The sequence below is a fragment of the Mesocricetus auratus genome, unplaced genomic scaffold, assembly GCF_017639785.1.
Source record: "Mesocricetus auratus isolate SY011 unplaced genomic scaffold, BCM_Maur_2.0 Super-Scaffold_100007, whole genome shotgun sequence".
In the NCBI taxonomy this organism is placed as follows: Eukaryota; Metazoa; Chordata; class Mammalia; order Rodentia; family Cricetidae; genus Mesocricetus; species Mesocricetus auratus.
In genome coordinates, this window is record NW_024429191.1 from 75018110 (window position 1) to 75039727 (window position 21618).

The 21618-nt window shown below is 41.9% G+C and overlaps 1 protein-coding gene across 3 annotated transcripts in view; it reads right to left on the reverse strand.

The window, feature by feature from the left end:
• Window positions 1-797: 797 nt before the first annotated feature.
• The window catches only part of Npepps (aminopeptidase puromycin sensitive), a 76221-nt gene continuing 55400 nt past the window's right edge, over window positions 798-21618 (reverse strand). For all 3 annotated transcript variants that reach the window (XM_040749595.1, XM_040749594.1, XM_040749596.1), the window contains 8 exons: window positions 19472-19606; window positions 17842-18061; window positions 13967-14109; window positions 13211-13267; window positions 8496-8603; window positions 7919-8074; window positions 7386-7433; window positions 798-2236 (listed from right to left, as the gene is read on the reverse strand). In XM_040749595.1, coding sequence (XP_040605529.1) covers window positions 2084-2236; window positions 7386-7433; window positions 7919-8074; window positions 8496-8603; window positions 13211-13267; window positions 13967-14109; window positions 17842-18061; window positions 19472-19606 — 1020 coding nt within the window. In that variant the 3' untranslated portion in view covers window positions 798-2083. The remainder of the gene's footprint in view (window positions 2237-7385; window positions 7434-7918; window positions 8075-8495; window positions 8604-13210; window positions 13268-13966; window positions 14110-17841; window positions 18062-19471; window positions 19607-21618) is intronic.

Below are 21618 nucleotides of genomic sequence, written 5' to 3' on the forward strand. Positions count from 1 at the left end.
TGTACAGAGCTTGGAACATCCAAGGAGGCAAAGGTATGGGTTACACAGGGGACACGAGAAGTGGGCACCACCTATGTCTGTCTCTACAAACATGTTTAAACTAGTGACAACAAGCATAGCCAGGATGGGCATGGTAGTGATCGCCTGTAACACTAGGACTTCGGGAGAGGAGGCAGGAGAATAAGTTCTAGGTCTAGTCTGGCTTGGCTACATGAGAATCTGTCTAAAAAAAAAAAAGCAGAGTGGTGGCAGCATACACCTTTCCTTTGATCCCAAGGTCTTGCTATGCAGTCCATGCTACCCTGAAATTCTCTCATTCCCCTGCCTCGACCTTCAGAATGCTGAGATTATTATAGGACAAACCATTATACCTGCTTTGAAATTTCTTCGAAAAAAAAAATCCTGTGGTAAAGCTGTGCCTAATGGCTCATGCCTACAATCCCAAGCAGGAGGATCATTTTGAGTTTGAGGCCAGCCTGGGCTACATAGAGTGTTCTAGTCTTACGAGGCTGCAGAATGAGGATCTGCTTCAGAAAACAGACAGGAGTGGGCAAGGGGCTCAGTGGGTAAGGGCTCTTGCTACCTACCAAGTCAGATAATCTGAGTTCAATCCCCAAACCCAACAGTTGTCCTTTGACCTCCACACATGTGCTGTGGTCTGTGTATGTCCACACACATAAAATACAGCAATAGTTTTTCAAGAATCCCATCGTGGTCAGACTATTCTAGCAATCCTACTGAAGCGCAGGAACATTCTAATTTCTTTTCAAGGACGCTGAAAGAATCAGGACATCAACTTCACATTGACATTTTTATTAACGCCAAATGTTTTTTAATTATTATTTTTTAAAACAATAGCACAAAAATGTCTCGAGGAAGCAGTCTCACAATCTGACGACCTTCTGAAATACATTAAGCCACACCAAATATGAATTTCTGTTAACACAAAAAAGATTCAGAAAAAATAAAGAGAAAAAAAGGGAGGGGCAAGAGGAGGGGCTGAGACTTAGTAAAACACACTGGGTTAGGTAGGGGGCGAGGCTTGTTAGGGGCACTCTGGTGCAGCAGCGGGCAGCGGACATCTGGCCCACAGCAGGCCCCACTGGCTTCTCATACGCACAAGGCGGTGAGCCAGAGCTCACTGATACTGTGTGGAAGAGTGTGGCATTTGGCCTGTCAGGTAACTGGAACCGTTTTGAGCAGAATCACTCCAGCAGAAAGACCTGGCTGATAATCTTTATTTCTACTCTCTTACCGATTATGCATTTCAGGGTTCTTAAAAAGTTATAAAGAAGCTGTATTACCAGCTCCTCTTATTTAATGTGGCTGTCAAAGATGGTTCTCATAATCTCTAAGGAGGGCAGAGTCAGGACTGGGGCAGAACTACAGGGAGAAGAGCCCAGGATGGAGGCTGTGGGGTTGTTTTACTTTTAAAAAACTTTTCATCACTTTTTTTTGGGGGGGGGGTGGAGATCACACAGAAGGGAGACAAGTAGGGAACTATAATCCTTGGTTCAGATTGAGTTATTCAGGAAAAGATAACTTCCTGTTCAGTCCCCATGCCAAAAAGGGGAAAAAACAAACCCAACAACAATAAAAGAACAACCCACTTGGGATTATTATGCACAGACTCCATTAGGTGAGCCAGGATCAGCCTCTGGTCAGCACCCCAGCCATGGATATACCCGGCTTCTCAGGCTGCATGGAGAACCCACTTCACAAAAATCCTTTCCCCAGAAGCCTTTCTTTCGTTTGGTGGATTTTAAAACAGCATCTGTCACTAACAGGAGAGTGTTCAACACTCGGAACCCTGACAGGCTTCAGGAAGTTTCACAGTTTCGTTATGCTCTAGTTTATTACTACCATATTTACATTTTATTTATTTATTTAGTTTTTGCTGAATTGCTGATTTTCCTTTTTCAATAGAATTTAATTCTGGAGTGTGAGCAGGAACCAGTTAACTACATTCATTGTCCAACCCCCACTGGTATAAGACTCCAATTCTTGGCATGTGAATCGGCTGTTAGCTCCACCTCATCCCTGCAGAGAGGCAGCAAGCCCTTGGTGCAGGCAGGCGGAGACTTCACACTGAGGGCAGGGAGGCTTTCCGCTGGAGGAGGTACTGTTGAATGCTCTCAGCATCTCGCTTTAGCCAAGCAGCATTCAGCAAGATATTTTCACAACACTGCTGGATGGTACGCTCAGCTGAAGGAGCTGGGTGACTCTCGAAGAAAGCCTGGTAGAAAACAATCCAGAATGCAGAACCACTGTTAGCAACAGTAAGAAGTTAATGTTGGGACTACATAAAAGCACCAACTGGACTAAAGGATCCATCAGCCTCAATCATGACAACTGACCTTTGCCACCACAGGCTGAAAGCAGCAACTCCTTGGGTCTACATATAGGAATCCTTCCTTAACAAGGAGTGCATAAAACCTAATCAAAAGCTAATAAAGAGAAATGAACTGTGTATGTGTCAGTCAGCTCACTTCTTTTTTTTTTTTTTTTTTTTTTTGGTTTTACGAGACAGGGTTTCTCTATGGCTTTGGAGGCTGTCCTGGAACTCACTTTTGTAGACCAGGCTGGCCTGGAACTCACAGAGATCCACCTGCCTCTGCCTCCCAAGTGCTGGGATTAAACGCATGCACCACCAACGCCTGGCTGAAAGCATTTTTTAAATAACTTGATTGTGCAGTTTTTTCCTTAATAAACATTTAAGCAGGCAGATCAAAGTAACATTACTCCAAATATAACATATACTAAAATTTTAGATATTTTATATTTTGTTTCTTGCATAATCTCCAAAATCTAGGCTATTTTATACTTGCAGACGAGCTACATTTCTGGTTTTCTGCTATAGCATCCAATAGGCTTGTCTGCATTGAACAGTTTGGCCTTAGGAAGGCAAAAAAGGCCCCTCCAGAGTATGATATGTCAGACTCCCTCTAACCTTTTCTACACTTCATTCAGAATCTAACCTAGTTTAATTTTTTGTTTTCAAGACAGTGTTTCTCTGTGTAACAGCCCTGGCTGTCCTGGAACTCTCTTTGTAGACCAGGCTGGCCTCAAACTCAAGAGATCCACCTGCCTCTACCTCCAGAGTGCTGGAATCAAAGGTATTCACCACCAAACCCAGCATCTAGTTTTTTTGTTTTTTAAATGCTAATGTATGTGGGTATTTTGTTTGCATATATATTTGCACATCAGAAGAGGGCACTGGATCCCATGGGACTACAGTTATAGACAGTTGAGTCACTATGTGCATATTAGGAATAGAACTCAAGACCCCTGGAAGAGCAGCCAGTGCTCTTAAACACCAACCCATCTCTCTAGGCCCTAGATTTGTTCTTGAAGATTTATTTTTACTTAAGTATACATACATGTGTGTGCTTGTGGAGGTCAGGAGCATATCAGATCCCCTAGAGTTGTAGTTACAGGTGGTTGTGACTTACCTGACATGGGTACAGGGACTTGAACTCAGGTCCTTTTGCAAGACCACCAAGTGCTCTTTTCTTTTTAAGGTTCTCTCCCCCCCCCATGTATTTATTACGTTCTGTCTGCATGTATCCCTGCACGCCAGAAGAGGGCACTAGATCTCACTACAGATGGTTGATGGGAAATGTTATTCTGTATATGTTTCTCTTATTGGTTGATGAATAAAACACTGTTGGGCCAATGGCCAATGAGGCAGGGAGATAGGCAGGACTAGGAGAGGAAGGAGATTCTGGGAAAGGTAGGCAGGAGAGCCCAACAGAGTCATGATGCTGCTGGAGGAATAACACCATGTAGGCATTACTGGGTAAGCCACAGCCTCGTGGCAATACAGAAGATTGATTGATAGAAATGGGTTAATAATTAAGACAGAGAGAGCTAGCCAATAAGAAGCCCTAGTCATTGGCCAACAGTTTAATAATTAATGTGTTCATTTGGGGCTCCGGGTGGCTGCTGGGGGGAAAAATGATCGTAATAGATGGCTGTGAGCCACCATGTGCTTGCTGGGAACTGAAGTCAGGACCTCTGGAAGAGCAGCCAGTGTTCCTAACCACTGAGACATTTCTCCAGCCCCCAGCAAGTGCTCTTAAACCCAGAGATGCTGCAGCTATGTGTTCGTGAGTTTGTGTATACATGTGGACCTTGAGCCTGCCCCAATGAGAATGTGGGAGTCCGACAGACAATCTCAGGAGTAGGTTCTTACCTCCCACCATATGTTTGTGTATACATGTGGACCTTGAGCCTGCCCCAATGAGAATGTGGGAGTCCGACAGACAATCTCAGGAGTAGGTTCTTACCTCCCACCATATGTTTGTGTATACATGTGGACCTTGAGCCTGCCCCAATGAGAATGTGGGAGTCCGACAGACAATCTCAGGAGTAGGTTCTTACCTCCCACCATATGGGCTCTGGGGATTGAGCTTAGGTCACCAAATTTGACAGAAAACACGTTTTACTGCTGAGTCACATCACTGGCCTTAACCTAGACCTGACAAAAACCTTGGCTCCTTTTCAATATTCTGCTATTAGCATTTGGAAGTGTTACCTTCCCCTACATCTCATGTCCTGGAAAATTAGTTCTCAGAGTTAGGTGTTAAGTCTTCGGCCAGCCAGGCTCATAAGAATGTTTAGTCATCAGGAAGTAGAATTCTTTGATAGGATTAGAAGGATTAGGAGGTGTGGCCTTGTTGGAGGAGTCACTGAGTGATGACGGTGTGATTTCTGATGTTTAAAAGTCCAAGCCAGGCCCAGTGTCACTCTCCCTCTTGCCTATGGATCAGGATGTAGCTCTCAGCTTTGTTCCACGCTCCCTGCCATGATAATGGACTAATAAAACTCGGATACAGTAATTAAGCCCCCAAAGAAATGCTTTGTTTTTAAGAATTACCTTAATCATGGTGTCCCTTCACTGCAAAGGAACATGACTAGAACTGCATCATATTAAAGCCCATGCTGGTCTCCAGGATCCCTCAGTTCCTACTCACAAGTTATACATAGCAAAGCGTCTACTCTAGCATCCTGGCCCTTCTCACCTCCCCAGATACCCTTTGTTCTATATGTAATGACAAGGTTTTCTCCTGCCCCCACCATCTCTTCCATCTTCTCTATCCCTGCCTCCAACCCCCACCCCATGCTCACTAGCAGACAGCCCTAGTCATATATCCACTCTACTCTCTCTCTCTGCTCTGGACTCTTCCAGATACATCTGGGTATTTTCTCTCTCTTATTCAGAATAAAAGTCCTTACCCTAATAATGCTGGTACATTCTTTACTGTGTCCCCTTGCATACATACATTAATGGGATTTGGGAGGAGAGACCTTTGGAAGGTATTGCTTCTGAGTTCATGGTTCTTTCTATCTATCTATCTATCTATCTATCTATCTATCTATCTATCTATCTATCTATCTATCTATCTAAGACAGGGTTTCTCTGTGTAACCCTGGCTGGCCTAGAACTTGGAGATCTACCTGCTTCTGTCTCCCAAGTGCTGGGACTAAAAGCGTGCACCACTGATTGAGTTCATGGTTCATAACCATGAATTTTGTAGATGACAAGGCCATGTGCCAATGTTAAAATAACTTGGATAATTAGGATGGAACCCCAGGATAGGCTCTGTCAAGGTGCTTGCCTGTCATTGTAAGCTAACGGCTCTAAGTTTCAATCTCACATCTATGAGAAAGGTGAAGGAACAGGCATGTAGGAGCATTCAGCAAGATGTGGCACAGGGCGTTTCAGAACCCAACGCCATCCCCAAGATGAGTGCATAAATAAGGGAGATGAAGCCACCAAATTTAAAGTGCTGCTGCTAATCTAATTGGACTTCACAGTTTTACATTTTTCATAAAATAAAACTACTTTCCAGTGTATTATTAAAAGTTACTAAGCTATTTTCTAACTAGTTCATCTGATTTCACAGCAAACAAAGTATCTGGAAACACCAAGCAGCAATGGCCACCAGGCATGTCCTGGGACCTTGTCACCAGAGTGTGAAAGGGAAATGACTAACTCGTCTCTATTAAGCCACAGCCTGATTAATAGAGAAGACAATGGCTCTGTAGGCTTCTCAGGGCTGGAAGACCACAGTGCTTTGTTTCATCTCAACAGACATTACCTACAACTAGAAATCATCCTTGGCTCTTTTCTTCTTTGGGACAGGGTTTCTCTACAAAGCCTTGGCTATCCTGAGCTCACTATGTAGACCAGGCTGGCCTCATACATAGAGACCTGTCTTCCCAGCTTCCAGAGTGCAGGGCTGAAATTATCCTTGGCTTTTTTCCCCCCTTCCATTATATCAGCAGTTCTCAACTTATAGAGACCCCTACAGGGGTCACATATTAGATATCTTACATATCAGATATTTACATTATGATTCATAACAGTAGCAAAGTTACAGTAGCAACAAAATAATTTTATGGTGTGTGGGGGCAGTCACAACATGAGGAACTGTTTTAAAGGGTTGTAGCATTAGGAAGGTTGAAAACCACTGCCTTAGATGGTCGCAACACACAGAAATACTGTTGAATTGAAAATTAACAAAAGACAGGTGTGGTGGTTAACAAGTCATAATCCATGCACTCATAACACTGAGATAGGAGGATCATCATAAATTCAAGGCCAATTTGGGATTTCACAGTGAGTTTTAGGCCAGCCCAGCTACATAGTAAGGCTCTATCTCACTACATACCTTCTAGTATTTACTAAGAAAACCTACCTTGCTGGGCGTTGGTGGCACATGCCTTTGATCCTAGCACTCAGGAGGCAGAGGCAGGTGGATCTCTGTGAGTTTGAGGCCAGCCTGGTCTACAGAGCTAGTTCCAGGACAACCTCCAAAATGGGGGGGAAGGGGGGAAGGGAGGCTCATATAGTGAGTCAGATCATAGCTCTGAATATTGCCTCCAGGAAGATAAAGGTGAGACTGACATTATGATGAAGTTTAAAATTTTCCTATTCAGCATTAATTTGTCTCTCAAACTATACTAGGTTCAGAGTCTACACAAACAAAACTGGTTGGTTCTCTCCATTCTAAACTCTTCAGATATTGAAGCCAAGTCAAACCTGTCTTTTTCTAAGAAACAAGGAGACACAAAAACACAGCATCCTAATACTCATTAAAATGATGTTCCTGGAGCCGAAGAATGGCTCAGGGTAAGGGCACTTGTTACTCTTGCAGAGGACCCGGGTTTCTAGCACCCACACGGTGGCTTACAACTTCCCAGACTTCCAGGGGATCTGATGGCCTCTGATATCCATGGTACCAAGCAAGTACATGGTGCACACACACATGCAGGCAAAACCCTCATACACATAAAGTAAATTTTAAGGAAAAAAAAAAAAGCTAGGTTCATGTTATATTCTGTATTGAAAACGAAAAAGTAAACAGTACTTTCCTTACCTTAACTTCGCCAGCCATTTTATCAACCGCAAACCCCTCAACTGACAGCTGCAAACAAACCAGAAGTTATAAACACTAGGAATAAACTTCCCCTTATCCCAAACAAACCATTCTGTCCTCCTGTACTCTGATTTGTTGCAGAGATTGTAAGATGGGGACACACACAATCATAAAACAAACCTCAGAAACTATTTGAGCAAAAAACTTTTTTGATGCTGGGGCTTGAACCAAGGGCCTAGGGCAGGACAAGTCTAAGACTAAGATACAACCTTTAAGGAATGCTATTTGAGGGTAGGCATGGGCATCTTTTGGGTCTCGATATATATCCCTGGCTGGTTTCAAACTCATAGTAATCCTTCAGCCTGAGATTCTAGAGCACTGATATTATAAGCATGGCCCACTCTACCTGGCTGAAGAACCTTTTAAAGAGCAAAGACCCTGACTTTTTGGATCTAATCTCCTGGACTCTAATAAATCATGGATAATCATTCAGTAACATTCAAGATTAGCAGCTACTCACGACTCCCACATACCTTTATTAGTCTGGATATTAAGAACCCTCCCTGGTATCGATTATAAAGCTCTTCCCAGTTGTCCTTTATGAATTTCCAAGCAGCTTTTCTTCCTTGCTTGCTGCCTCCAGCTACTCCACCAATTACTGACACAGTGTCTTGTGGACGTACCTCTTCCTAAAAATAAACAAACAAATAAATAAATATAAAAAAGAAAGGAAGAGAGAGAGAGAGAACAAAAGAACGAAAGAAACTAAAAGTTTGTGTAGAATATCTTCTGGTACCAGAGATTACAACAGACTGTTTTCCCTTCCAAGGAGGTGACTCAGCAGGAAAAGGCATCCACTTCTTCAACCTATTCTAATTCTCACTATTAGTAGGAGATGAGAGGTCAGCACAGCAGCCACGCCTCACAACCTGACTTCACTCTCTGAAAACCACACCACAGTAGGGAGAACCACCCACCTCCTCTCACTTCCACTCCCCCTGGCCCTGCCACATACAAGATAAAGCAATAAAACACAAGATTATCAGTGTGCTGAGTCAAAGACAATGGCCACGCATCAATCAACTCCAGCGCTCTTGAAATATAACTCACTGAAAGTGCAAAAGTGAGGACTTTTTCAATCAACTCAGGGGAAAGAGTAGCCCCAAGAACTCTTTCAATTCGGTTTTTCTCTTCTTGCATATCAGCTTGTTTGTGAAGCTATAGGGAAAAGAAATAATGAGGAATAGTTAGTTCATTCCTGGATTCTACATGTTCATACCAGCTTCTCTTCCCATAAGGTAAAATTTCTACTTTGCGTTCTCACTGGGTGAGACTGGTGCAACACTACATCATAGAGAATCTTTTGTCAGGATGGTTGAGCACTAAAACCTCTATTTGCCATAGCAGTAAGTCACTAGATGTAGGTGTGCACTAGCTATAGTTTGTCTCAGTTCTATAGAGGCAAACATTAATATCTAAGAAGTCTACCATTGTCAAATTCTTTACATCACTGATACCTGATTAATGCTTTGCATTAGATAAATAAACTATCAACCTAGAATAGTGGAAGTTGAAAGTAATCTAGACACCTAGTAGCTAGCTGCAATGTTTACTCATTTAAGAAAAAGATGCAATGGGGGCTGGAGAGATAGCTCAGAGGTTAAGAGCACTGGCTGCTCTTCTACAGGTCCTGAGTTCAATTCCCAGCAACCACATGGTGGCTCACGGCCATCTATGAGATCTGGTGCCCTCTTCTGGCTTGTGGGCAGAATACTGTATACATAATAAATAAATAAATCTTAAAAAATGAAAAAGAAAAAGATGAATTAATATTGGGAAAGTAGAAGAATAAGGATTGGAAATTTAAGGACAGCCTGAGATACGTAATTTGAAGCCAACCTTGGCTACACAAGACCCCCCCCCCCCCCAAAGCCAAGAAGATATTATCGAATGTTACTTAAAAATTTTGTGCATGGGTGTACATGTTTGCAGATTCGATCATTCATGAAGGGTCTTCCTGTATTGCTGTCTACCTGTTTCCTTGAGTCAGGATCTGTCAATAAACCTGGAGCTCACATTTTCACCTAAGCTAGTAGGCCTGTGAGCTCCTTACCTGCCTGCTCACTGCACCTAGCTTTTAACATGGGGAAGCCAAACTCAGGTCCTCTTGCTGTATAGCAAGCTTTTTAGCTACTGAACCATCTCCTCAGCTCCCCAAAGTCACACAAGAATATTTGGAGCTGGAGAGATACACTGAAGAGACTTGGCTGCTTTTGCAGAGGATTTGGGTTTGAAGTGCCTACATGGTGACTCACAACTGTCTGTTAATTCTAGCTCCAGGGGGGGTCAGACACCCTCTTCTGACCTATGTAGGTCACCAGGCACACATGTGATATAATGACATACACAAAGGTAAAACACACATACATATTTTAAAAAGAAAAAAAAAAGAAAATGAAATCCCAGAATATTATTACCTAATGTTCTTTTTGTTTATTTTGAAACAGGGTCTCATTGGATAGCCTGGAGCTCATGTGTAGATGAGACTGGCCTCAAAATCTGTGACACTACCCCTGCCTCTTGCCTCCAGAGTCTTTGAAGGGTCTGATATATTCAAGGTCTGAACTTACTTGAGCTTTCAGGAAGCATTGTTCTACCAGAGAACATGTAACACACATCCACTAGATGGCACTCTAGATCACAGCTCAAGACAGCAGAATTTTTTTTTGTTTTGTTTTGTTTTTGTTTTTCGAGACAGGGTTTCTCTGTGTAGTTTTGGAGGCTGTCCTGGCACTCGCTCTGTAGACCAGGCTGGCCTCGAACTCACAGACATCCGCTTGTCTCTGCCTCCCGAGTGCTGGGATTAAAGGCGTGTGCCACCAATGCCCGGCAGCAGAAATCATTTTTAAATCAAAGGGATGGATCACTCCTAAATTACCAGGAGAAAACAACCCTCATCTCTTGTCACATAGTGTCCCTCCCCCAACCCCTCCTTACAGGGTTTCTTTGTGAAGCTTTGGAGTCTGTCCTGGTACTCACTCTGTAGACCAGGCTAGCCTCGAACTCAGAGATCTTCATGCCTCTGCCTCAAGTGGATATGTTTTTATTTTATGTATATGAGGATTTGCCTGCATATATGTAAGTACATTGCATACATGCCTGGTACCCTCAGATGCCAGAAGAAGGTGCCAAATACCTTGGAACTAGAGTTATGGACAGCCACTATATGGATGCTGGGGATTAACCTGGGTCCTCTGTAAGAGCAAGTGTCCTTAACCACTGAACGAAGTCTCTAGCCTCAAATAGAATCATTTTGTTGTTGATACAGGGTCTCATATATTTCAGCTTGAATTCTCTGTGCAGCTGAAGATGACCTTGAACTCCTGATCTTCCGAGAGCTACTTTCCAAGTGCTTGGCCCACTGGTGTGTGCCAACATGCCTGGCTTACATGTAAATCTTTTAATGATTATATAGTTCTGATAGGTGATTTGGGTATTTAGGCACATTTTGCATAATTACCTGATGACAGTAGTAAGCATATTTTGGTCCTGTTACCTCTAACATAGACAGTATGGTTCTTTCTTAATACACTAAAAATTAATGCACAGGGACTAGATATAGCCCAACTATTACTCCCCCCCCCCAAAGACAAGGTTTCTCTGTAGCTTTGGAATCTGTCCTGAAACTCACTCTGTAGACCAGGCTGGCCTCAAACTCACAGAGATCTGCCTGCCTCTGCCTCCCAAGTGCTAGAATTAAAAGTGTGTACCACCACCGCCCGGGGCCAAGAATTACTATTCAAATACAATCTCTGATACAGGTCACTACCATTATAGAGCCAGGGTTAATTGTATGTTCCCAGTGTTAAGAAAACTATGAAGACAGATGAGCTGATTTCCTGTTCATTCATAGGGCTTATGATACTTGATCCTCTCTTCCTCCCTTTTTCTCCTGACTCTTCCTTCTAATACTGGGATGGATCCTCGCAAAGTGCTACACCTTTAAAAAGTGGATTTTTAAAAACAGCTTGTGTATGCATGTGTATGTGTGTATGGATGCACGTGACTGTGGATGTCAGTGGATAACACTACCTCTTACATAGGAGTTCTGTTCCCCGTACCTAGCAAGGTTTCTCTGTGTAGTCGTGTCCTGGAACTTGCTATGTCGACCAGGCTGGTCTTGAATTTGGATCTGCCTGCTTCTGTTTTCCAAGTGCTGGGATTAACAGCAAGTACCACTTTGTTTGGCTTTTCATAGGAGAAGTTTTGAAGAACCTGGCTTACTCATATAGATTAGCTGTTCTCAATTTGTAGGTTATGACCCTCATTGGGGTCGAATATCAGATATCCTGCCACATCAGATATTTATATTATGCTTTATAGCAGTAGCAAGACTACAGTTATAAAGTATCAATGGTGGGGGGTCACCACAACATGATGGACTGTCTTTATTAAAGGGTCACATCATTAGGAAGGCTGAGAGCCACTGACAACAAGCATCTCTGTGGGGCGTAGTAGGTGGTTCAGGCTGTGATCCCAGCTACTTGGGAGGCTATAGAAGAATTAGTTCAAGTCTGGCTGGTCTATAATAGTGAACTCAGGGCAACCTGAATAACCTAGTAGGACCCTGTTTTTTAAAAAAGGTGGGAGCAGGTGTGATCTCCATAACCTGAGCATCACGTGGGAAGGTGGAAGGAAGGTCCTAAGTTACAAAGGGAGGCAGAGTACTGCCTGGGTCAAACAAGCCCCTGTCTCAAAAAACAAAACACACAGGGCTGGAGAGATGGCTCAGAGGTTAAGAGCACTGACTGCTCTTCCAGAGGTCATGAGTTCAATTCCCAGCAACCACATGGTGGCTCACAACCATCTGTAATGAGATCTGGTGCCCTCTGCTGGTGTGTAGACGTACATGGGGGCAGGGTGTTGTGTTCGTAATAAATAAATAAATCTTTAAAAAAAAACACACAAATAAAAACAAAAGAAGAATGGGCACAGTGGCACACCTGTAATTCTAGCACTTGGGATGTAAAAGCACTAGGATCAGAAAAAAATCAACAATAATCCTCAAAGTCAGCTGGGCTACCAGAGACTTTGTCTCAAAACAACAAAACAAGCAGGGCTGGGCTGTAGGTTAGTGACACAACCTGTGCCTAACATGCATGAAGTCCTGGGGTCAAATCTTACCATTTGATTTAGCTAGATACTAAAGTTGTGAAGGAAAAACAAACAAATAAACCTGAAAAATGAGTTCAGAATCATTTGGAAACATGCAAATGGACTTTCTACAGTTCTGTCCCCCTCTTTTTCTAGGGTGGGTGCTGGGATCTAGCCCTAACCCTTCAGCATGTCAGGCCAACTGTCCCATTAAGCTATACGCCCAGAGATCTTTTACTTTTTTTTTTTTTAATATTTTTAAGATTTATTTATTATGTATAGAGCATTCAGCCTTGGATGCCAGAAGAGGGCACCAGATCTCATTATAGATGGTTGTGAGCCAACATATGGTTACTGGGAATTGAACTCAGGACCCCTGGAAGAGCAGTCAGTGCTCTTAACCTCTGAGCCATCTTTCCAGTCCGCTCTTTTACTTTTTTATGCTGAGCAGGATCTCACAAGTTGCCTAGTCTGAGTTTGAACTTACTCTATAGCTAGATAGGCCTTAAACTTTCTGTCCTGTACACTCCTTAATACCTGGGATTACAAGTCAGACCCAACACATATATTTCTTGTTCAGGCTTTCTCTCAGCTCCCCAAATCATTTAAAGTGGTACTTGACTATCCAAAACCAAAAGCAAGAACCTGGAGCCTTTTCCAGATATACTTACCTTTAGCATAATATCTAAGGTGGTACCATCCCCATGCTTTAAAACAGTAAGATAGACCTACAAAAGATCCAGGGAAAAGAAGACATTTGAGTTACATGTATTTTGTTATAAATATTCTAACCAAGATAAAAAATAGACAGGCATGTTGCTAGAGGCCTGTTGTCTTAGCTCTGAAGAGAGTGATGCAGTAGACAAACCATAAGTTCAAGGCCTCTGTGGGTTACACAGTGAGACCCTGTCTGGAAAAACAAAATAAAGAAAAGCTACAAAGCAACTTTAAAAAAATTATAGTTATGCATCTGTACAGACAATGATTATTAATCACTAATAAACTACTGGTGAAAAATCACAGGGGCTGAAATGTCCTGGCAAAGCTTGTACCAGTTATCTCAGAGAAATGCACAAAGTTAATCATCTTGCCGCATTGATGTGTTTCCTGAGAAACAAATAAGAAGTTGGGTACAAACTACCTAAGTAGCATATGTTAAAATAGTTAGACAGGGGTATGTGGGTCAGTTCTTAAGTCAATTATTTTAGCTTTACAGACTGAAAACTAATACCTAAAAGTCAAGGAAATTTATTTTTATTATTGTTGTCCCTCCAGACAGGGTATAGCCCTGGCTGTCCTGGAACTTACCATGTATACAAGGCTAACCTTGAACTCAGAGGTCCACCTGCATCTGCCTCCTGAATGCTGGGATTAAAGGAGTGTCCCACCATGCCCAGTTTTCAAGGGAATTTATTAAGATGACTTACAGGGCTTCTTAGATCAGCAGAAAGAATCTGTTTTCCTTCCACGTGCTCTTTAAACCGACGACGGGCTTCTTCCAATGTTGCCTTATGCCCTGCTTTTCCTAGTTTGCCCAGCACCAAGCCCCTCAGGAGAGCATCTAGATGACCTGATTGAGAAGTGAAGACACAGGACTACTTAAAAAGCCCACCTTTATAAATTCATTACCTAAATATTTTATAACTTTGTTATACCAAATCAAGTCTAGGCTCTTGAACAAACACAATTACTCTAATACTTGAGAGAACACTTGACTTAATTTACCAGATTGTAAGAGGAAAGGAGTAAACATACTAGACAAGCAAACAAATTTGCTGAATTTGTCTGGATTCAAGTGCCAGCTATCAGAGCCTACTAACATACTCTCAATGTAGTTAATTATTGTTAAAGACTACACATGCGCTGGGCGGTGGTGGCAAATGCCTTTAATCTAGCACTCAGGAAGCAGAGGCAGTTGGATCTCTGTGAGTTTGAGGCCAGCCTGGTCTACAGAAGGAGTTCAGGACAGCCAAGGCTACACAGAGAAACCCTGCCTCAAAAAAAAAAAAAAAAAAAAAAAAAAAAAAACACACAAGAAAACAAACAAACTATACATGAGCCAGATGGTGGTGGTGCACATCTTTAAGCTCAGCACTTGGGAGGCAGAGGCAGGTGGATCTCTGTGAGTTCAAGGCCAGCCAGGGATACACAGAGAAACCCTGCTTCAATAAACCACAAAGATAATATATGAAAAGGAAAGATTTACATCATGCAAGTTTGATCCAATTTTTGTTTAAAAAGACCCACATGGAACTAGAATGTTCTTTGCACAATAAACTGAAACCTTAGATTTTTGAGGGGAGGGGGGTTTCAAGACAGGGTTTCTCTGTGTAGCTTTAGTGTCTGTCCTGGAACTCGCTCTGTAGACCAGGCTGGCCTTGAACTCACAGAGATCCGCCTGCCTCTGCTTTCTGAGTGCTGGGATCAAAGGCATGTACCATCAATGCCCAGCGAAACCTTAGATTTTAAAATGAAAATCCAGTGAATTCATTCTCCAATGACATGCAAAATTACCAATAAGCACCCACACCTAATTCAGTATCACTGCCATTATAGGTAAAAGCTTCCATGTAAGGTCTGGGAATATAGCTTTGTGGTAGAGCATGGATCAACCCAAGGGCTGGAAAAAAAAACAAAACTTTTATTTGGGGCTAAAGCTCAGATCAGAACAGGGGTTGGATTCCCTTCAACTGGAACTACAGACATAACGTCGTGAGCCTCCATGTTGGTGAACCTGGTCCTTTCAAGAGCTGTAAGTGCTCGTAAACTGCTGAGCCAGCTCTCTAGTTCCTGTGACGGCTTTTTGTGTGTGTACATGTAAATACATACATGTGTGTCCATACATGTGGCGAGCAGAGGTCATCCTAAGGTGTTGTTCCTTAAGGGCCTTTCACCCATCTTTTCTTTTTGTTTTGGACACAGGGTCTCATTACTTTGCCCTGGCTGGTCAAGAACTCACAGAGATCCACCTGCCTATGCCTCCAAATTGTTGAGATTAGCAGTGTACTGCCAATCTTGGCCACCTCACTTTTTTGTTGTTGTTGTTGTTTTTGTTGTTTTACGAGACAGGGTTTCTCTGTATTGTTTTGGAGGCTGTCGGTCCAGCCAGCCCGGCCTCGAACTCACAGGGCCACCTCACTTTTTTATTTTTATTTTTTTATTTTTTTATTTTTTTGGTTTTTCGAGACAGGGTTTCTCCGTAGTCCTGGAACTCACTCGGTAGACCAGGCTGGTCTCGAACTCACAGTGATCCACCTGTCTCTGCCTCCCGAGTGCTGGGATTAAAGGCGTGCGCCACCAACGCCCGGCCGCCACCTCACTTTTTATGACATAATTTCTCACTAGAATGGAGCTCACCAGTGAGAGACTAAGAGCCAGCAAGCCCCAGAGATCTGTCTGTTTTCATCTCCTTAGTGCTGGGATTACAAGTGTGTGTCACCACACTTATCTATTTTACATGGGTTTTGGGGCTTGAACTTAGGTCTTCAGGTGTTAACTCTTAGAAACAGAGCTGAGTTGCCGCCCTAGCCTTTACTGGAACTCTGTTACTGACTGGTGTTGCAGGACAAAGCCATATTTCGTAGCTTTGCTCTTTAATTTCCCCGTCTGTATAGCTATAAAACAAAGGCATTCTCCTCCCTGTATTCTTTTTTAATCAAAGGTTTCACATAATACTATTTTTAAAGACAAGTGTAACATCCAGCAACCAAGCAGCATGTGCTCACTTCCTTCCTACTGCCCCGTTACTCTATACGGATGTTCCTCCATGAAGCTAACCCCTCTCAGTTACTTAGTTGCTACACCAGCAGTAACCTTTCACCTTCTCTTGTAACACATACATTTTCAGTACTACTATTTCTTTTCCCCTGGGAACCTTTCAAAGACTATATACTCTTGCATTATTTTCAACAATAGAAAAATGTTGCAATTCCACATCCTCAAATCTACTCCTGTTGTCAACAGAATTCTTTTCAAAGAGTTGTCAAGATAAGTTCTGGGACACGATACTTTCTCCTGGCTCTCCTTCTCACTAGCCACTAGTTTCTTTGTGATTCTTCACTCTCTTCTCTCTGAGTCTCACATGGACAAAGGTGACCTCGGCTTCTCTATGAAGCTGAGGATGACTCCCAAGCCTCCTGCCTCTACCTCCCAAGAATTAGTGGTGTGGACAACCATATTCAAGCCTTTTTGGTTTTTGGTTTTTCAAGACAGGGTTTCTCTGTGGCTTTGGAGGCTGTCCTGGAACTTGCTTTCTAGACCAGGCTGGTCTTGAACTCACAGAGATTCTCCCTGCCTCTGCCTCCGAGTACTGGGATTAAAGGTGTGAGCCATCACACCAGCTACTTCTTTGAACACTCCAGCAGACTCTTACTTCAGATTCTTGTCACTTGCTAGTCCCTCTAGTCTGGACCATGTTTTTCTCTATTCTTGAACCTCTTGTTCAATTCTTCATTTATGCTTAAAGATCAACTATTAGTGAAGATTTTCCTCAACTATTTTATAAAATACTGGGTTAGTACTCCTTATTCACACTGTCTAGTTTTATTTTTCTTTGTAATACTTCCTACCACCATAATACAATTTGTTTGCTATGTTTCCCCACTAGAGTGTAAGCTATACAGGACAGTGCTTTGCTCCTCTTTACACCAGCATCTAAAATGACACCTGACTTTTACTAGCTATCTAAGTATTAGTTGAATCAATAAAGGAAAAACAGTGCCAAGTATTTGCTGCTTTCTTTTTTTTTTTTTTTTAGTATTTGCTACTATTATTGTTCTTATTACAAGATTCTCAGATTCATGATCTGATAATAACCCACTACAGAGTTTAGAACAGGCTAGGCCCCTGAGTTTAAAACCAGTACTAGAAAAAAAAAAAACTCCTAGATTAAGATTAGTCAGGAGAAAATACCTTATCTAGTGAGCAGATGGCAACAGATAATTGTATTTACAGCTACAAATCACCATTCTCAACATTTAAGTGACAGTTTAAAAAAAGGTACATGATTATAGACATAATCATGGAACATACACATAGAAAACAATTTATTTTGGAAAGATAAGTGATGCCAGGTGTGATGATTCAAGCTGAGGCAGGACAGTCTTTATGGGTTCCATGCTACTTGGGTTGTTTGTTGCTGGTGTGACAACTCACCAGCAGGTTCAGAAGATGTAGTTTCTGGCTAACTGAATATACAGTAACATCTGGGTACAGAAATTCTGCTGCTGACCGCTAATCACAAGCAAAGGAAAAGGACCCATTTCAGAGAGATTCTTCCCCATACAGTACACTCATTCATTACCTTCTCCAGGTTTGGGGTCCCAGCCCAGTCTCTCTCCTATAGGTGAAAAGACATCTATCACAAAGTCCTGGATCTCATCATAGAAGTCTGTGTGGGACAAGAGGGTTGAAAGAATCCCCAGGTTACAGCTCAGGTCGCTCCATACAGTATAATTGGGCTCATTCACAAAAGCCTCCATGACTTTTAGAACCTCTACAGTGCTAATGATTCCAGCTCGAGCCTGGGATAGGAAAAAACACAAATTAGCCCAGCCTTCAAACAAGACGAAAGAAAACAAACATGTACTTTGCCATTATCTACTGCTAGTAATTTTTTGGGTTTAAGGAAATGAGGCTAAGTAAGTTCAGAATACTATTAGAATAAAAATCCTATCATGACAAAATCTTTTATTTATTCTTTTGCTATTTGTAAAAGAACTCCTTAAAAATTACATTACACCTCATAATCTGAGAAAAAAAAAACAGTTAACTTCTTATTTCTACTCAGTTTCTGGGGCAACACTTTAATGTTTCCAAACTTTTTAGACTTTCAGAAAAGTTGCAAGAAGAGTTGGGGCTCCGATTCTTGACAAAGGCTCTTTCGGGGCTGAACCTGCAAACTATGTCAACTTGAGCCTCTCCTTTACTCACTTCTAAAAGAACAGGGATGGGAAGGCTATGAATTCAGAGTGCTTGCTTTCAGCACTGACTAATAAGAGCTGGAAAAAGAACTTCTGTTCTATCAGCCAACTGCACAAACAGCCTGCTTTCATGGGACAGGTCTCCCGTGGCAGTGAGATCAACAGATGGGAGGATTTGTCCATCAATGCTAATCTGAAATTATGCAAAGAAGGCATCCAATCAGTAATCACAGAGGGCAAGGAGATTTCAGGTCCAATTTTTAAAAATGCTAGAAAGAATGACAATTTTACCACAGGCAAAGACGTCCTGAAATTACCTAACCTGCTGGAATCATAAAGACAAAATACAAATTTTGCTGCTTTAAATCCTTCCTAGAACAAAGTCAAATATGTATATAATTCTGAGGCTGATATGCTTTAATGTGAGTAGTAACATACTATTAAAACATTCTGGCTTTCCTACCAAAGTACAGAAAAACATAAAATCACTCTGAATTAGTTTTTTAAAAAATCAGTAGGGGGGCTGGAGAGATAGCTCAGAGGTTAAGAGCATTGACTGTTTTTTCAGGGGTCCTGAGTTCAATTCCCAGCAACCACATGGTGGCTCACAACCATCTACAACTCAATCTGGTACCCTCTTCTGGTATGTAGGCAGAACACTGTATATGTAATAAATAAATAAATCTTAAAAAAAGAATCAGTAGGGAAATTTCTTCATGACTCATATCCACTTGTTTTGAAAAGAATGGACTTTTTCCCTTACAAAGGATAGCTTAAACAAAGATAGTTTTTAAAAATGGCTTAGAAACATTAAATGGAATTTGCTTCTGGCAAATGACACAGGTATAATATTGTCACGTTAATTAATAACATTATCCATTTGCTGTAGTCCTAAATGTGGCAACATTCAGGAAGAACCATATTCTTCTAATTATGCTTTATATACTCCAGGAGAAACAGGACCCTTTAACCAACAAAATGCATCATGTGACTTAAGTGTGAGATGCTCACCAGAGAAAAGAGGTCATTCTGTAATCCAAGTCGATCCACTGGGGGCAGAGAAAGGTCACGGATGCCTGGTAATAAACTTTCCAACATGGCAGAGCTGTACTGGGTCCGATAAAACCCAACTGTTCCCAGATTTAGCTGAAAAGAGCCAATATATAGCATTAACCACTTCCTTTCACCTGACTTCTCTTTGGAGACAGGGATTCAAACCAAGAGATCCGCCTGCCTCTGCCTACAGAGTGCTGGGGTTAAAGGTGAGCACTACCAGACTCGGTCAGACACTCCATTTTTTTTTTTTTTTTTTTTTTTTTGGTATTTTGAGACAGGGTTTCTCTGTATTGTTTTGGAGGCTGTCCTGGAACTCACTCTGTAGACCAGGCTGGCCTCCAACTTACAGAGATCTGCCTGCTTCTGCCTACAGAGTGCTGGGATTAAAGGCGTGGGCCACCAACACCTGGCTCATACACTCCATTTTTTCCCCCCGAGACAGGGTTTCTCTGTGGCTTTGGAGGCTGTCTGGAACTCACTCTGTAGACCAGGCTGGTCTCGAACTCACAGAGATCCACCTGCCTCTGTCTCCCAAGTGCTAGAACTAAAGGTGTGTACCACCACCGCCGCCAGACACTCCATTTTTAAAAAGTTTTTTTTTGGGGTGGGCATAGTGACCAATCTGGTCTACAGAATGAGTTCTAGGACAGCCAGAGCTAAACAGTAAGACCTCGCATAAAAAAAAAAAAAAAACCAAAAACCAAAAAACTCAAAAAACAAAACAAACAATCAAACAAACAAAAAATCAAACCAGGGTTTTTTTTTGTTTTTTTGAGAGGGTTTGTGACAGTGATCAAACATATGAATTCCTGAATACTAAGCAAGTATTTTCTCACTGAGCTAAGTCCTGCCTTGAAAAACAAATAAGCAAACAAAAGAATATACATAAAATGAAATTATAAAGTTTACTATAAGAAATGGCTCAGTGGTTAAGAGCACTGGCTGCTTTTCCAGAGGACCAAGTTCAGTTCCCAACACCCACATGGCAGCTCACAACTGTCTTAACTCCAAGATCCGACACCTCATACAGACATACATGAAGGAAAAATACCAATGCACATAGAAATTGAATCATAAAAAGAAAGATATTGTATACATTTGTATAAATAATTAAAATGTTTTTGTTTTGTTTTTCTAAAGAGGGTTTCTCTGTGTAGTTCTGGCTGTCCTGGAACTTACTCTGTAGACCAGGTTGGCCTCAAACTCACAGAGATCCACTTGGCTCTGCCTCCCAAGTGTTGGGATTAAAAGTATGGGTCACCACCACCCTGATTATAACCAAACAATTCAAATTCAATTATTATTTTGAGTCTTATTACCTTACTGTAAGAATCACATCTTTGCCGGGCGTTGGTGGCGCACGCCTTTAATCCCAGCACTTGGGAGGCAGAGGCAGGCGGATCTCTGTGAGTTCGAGGCTGGTCTGGTCTACAAGAGCTATTGCCAGGACAGCCTCCAAAGCCACAGAGAAACCCTGTCTCGAAACCCCCCCCCAAAAAAGAATCACATCTTTATGTATTTAATTAGAAACAGTATATATAACTTCTAATTTATAAGAAACTTTCATGTTAATATTTCATTCTAGAGTACATTTTAAATATTAATAGTTAAATGGTCACTTTTTAGTAACTATAATTTTGAGATAACCTATAAGAAGCAAAAAATTGTATTACAAAGTATAAAATAATGAAAAACAATACTTACCTACTGATCTTTTGTTTTGCTTTGTTTTTTGGGACATGTTTCTCTGTGTAGCCCTGGGCTTTGTAGATCAGGCTGGCCTCAAACTTACAGAGATCCACCTGCCTCTGTCTCTCAAGTGTGGGGATCAAATGCATGCACCACCACCACCTAGCCCCTAACTAGTATTTTTCTAAAACAATTTTACAGCAGTAGCTAAAAGAATTTCCTATTTCAGTGACAAACTGATTTTTATGTATTTCTGATCTCTTGAGTACAGTTATAGAAAGACAATACAGTACTGAGGCTAACACATTAGAAAGGGAGGGCAGAGCTGGGTGGATCTCTGTGAGTTCGAGGTCAGCCTGGTCTACAGAGTGAGTTCAGGACAGCCTCCAAAACAATACAGAGAAACCCTGTTT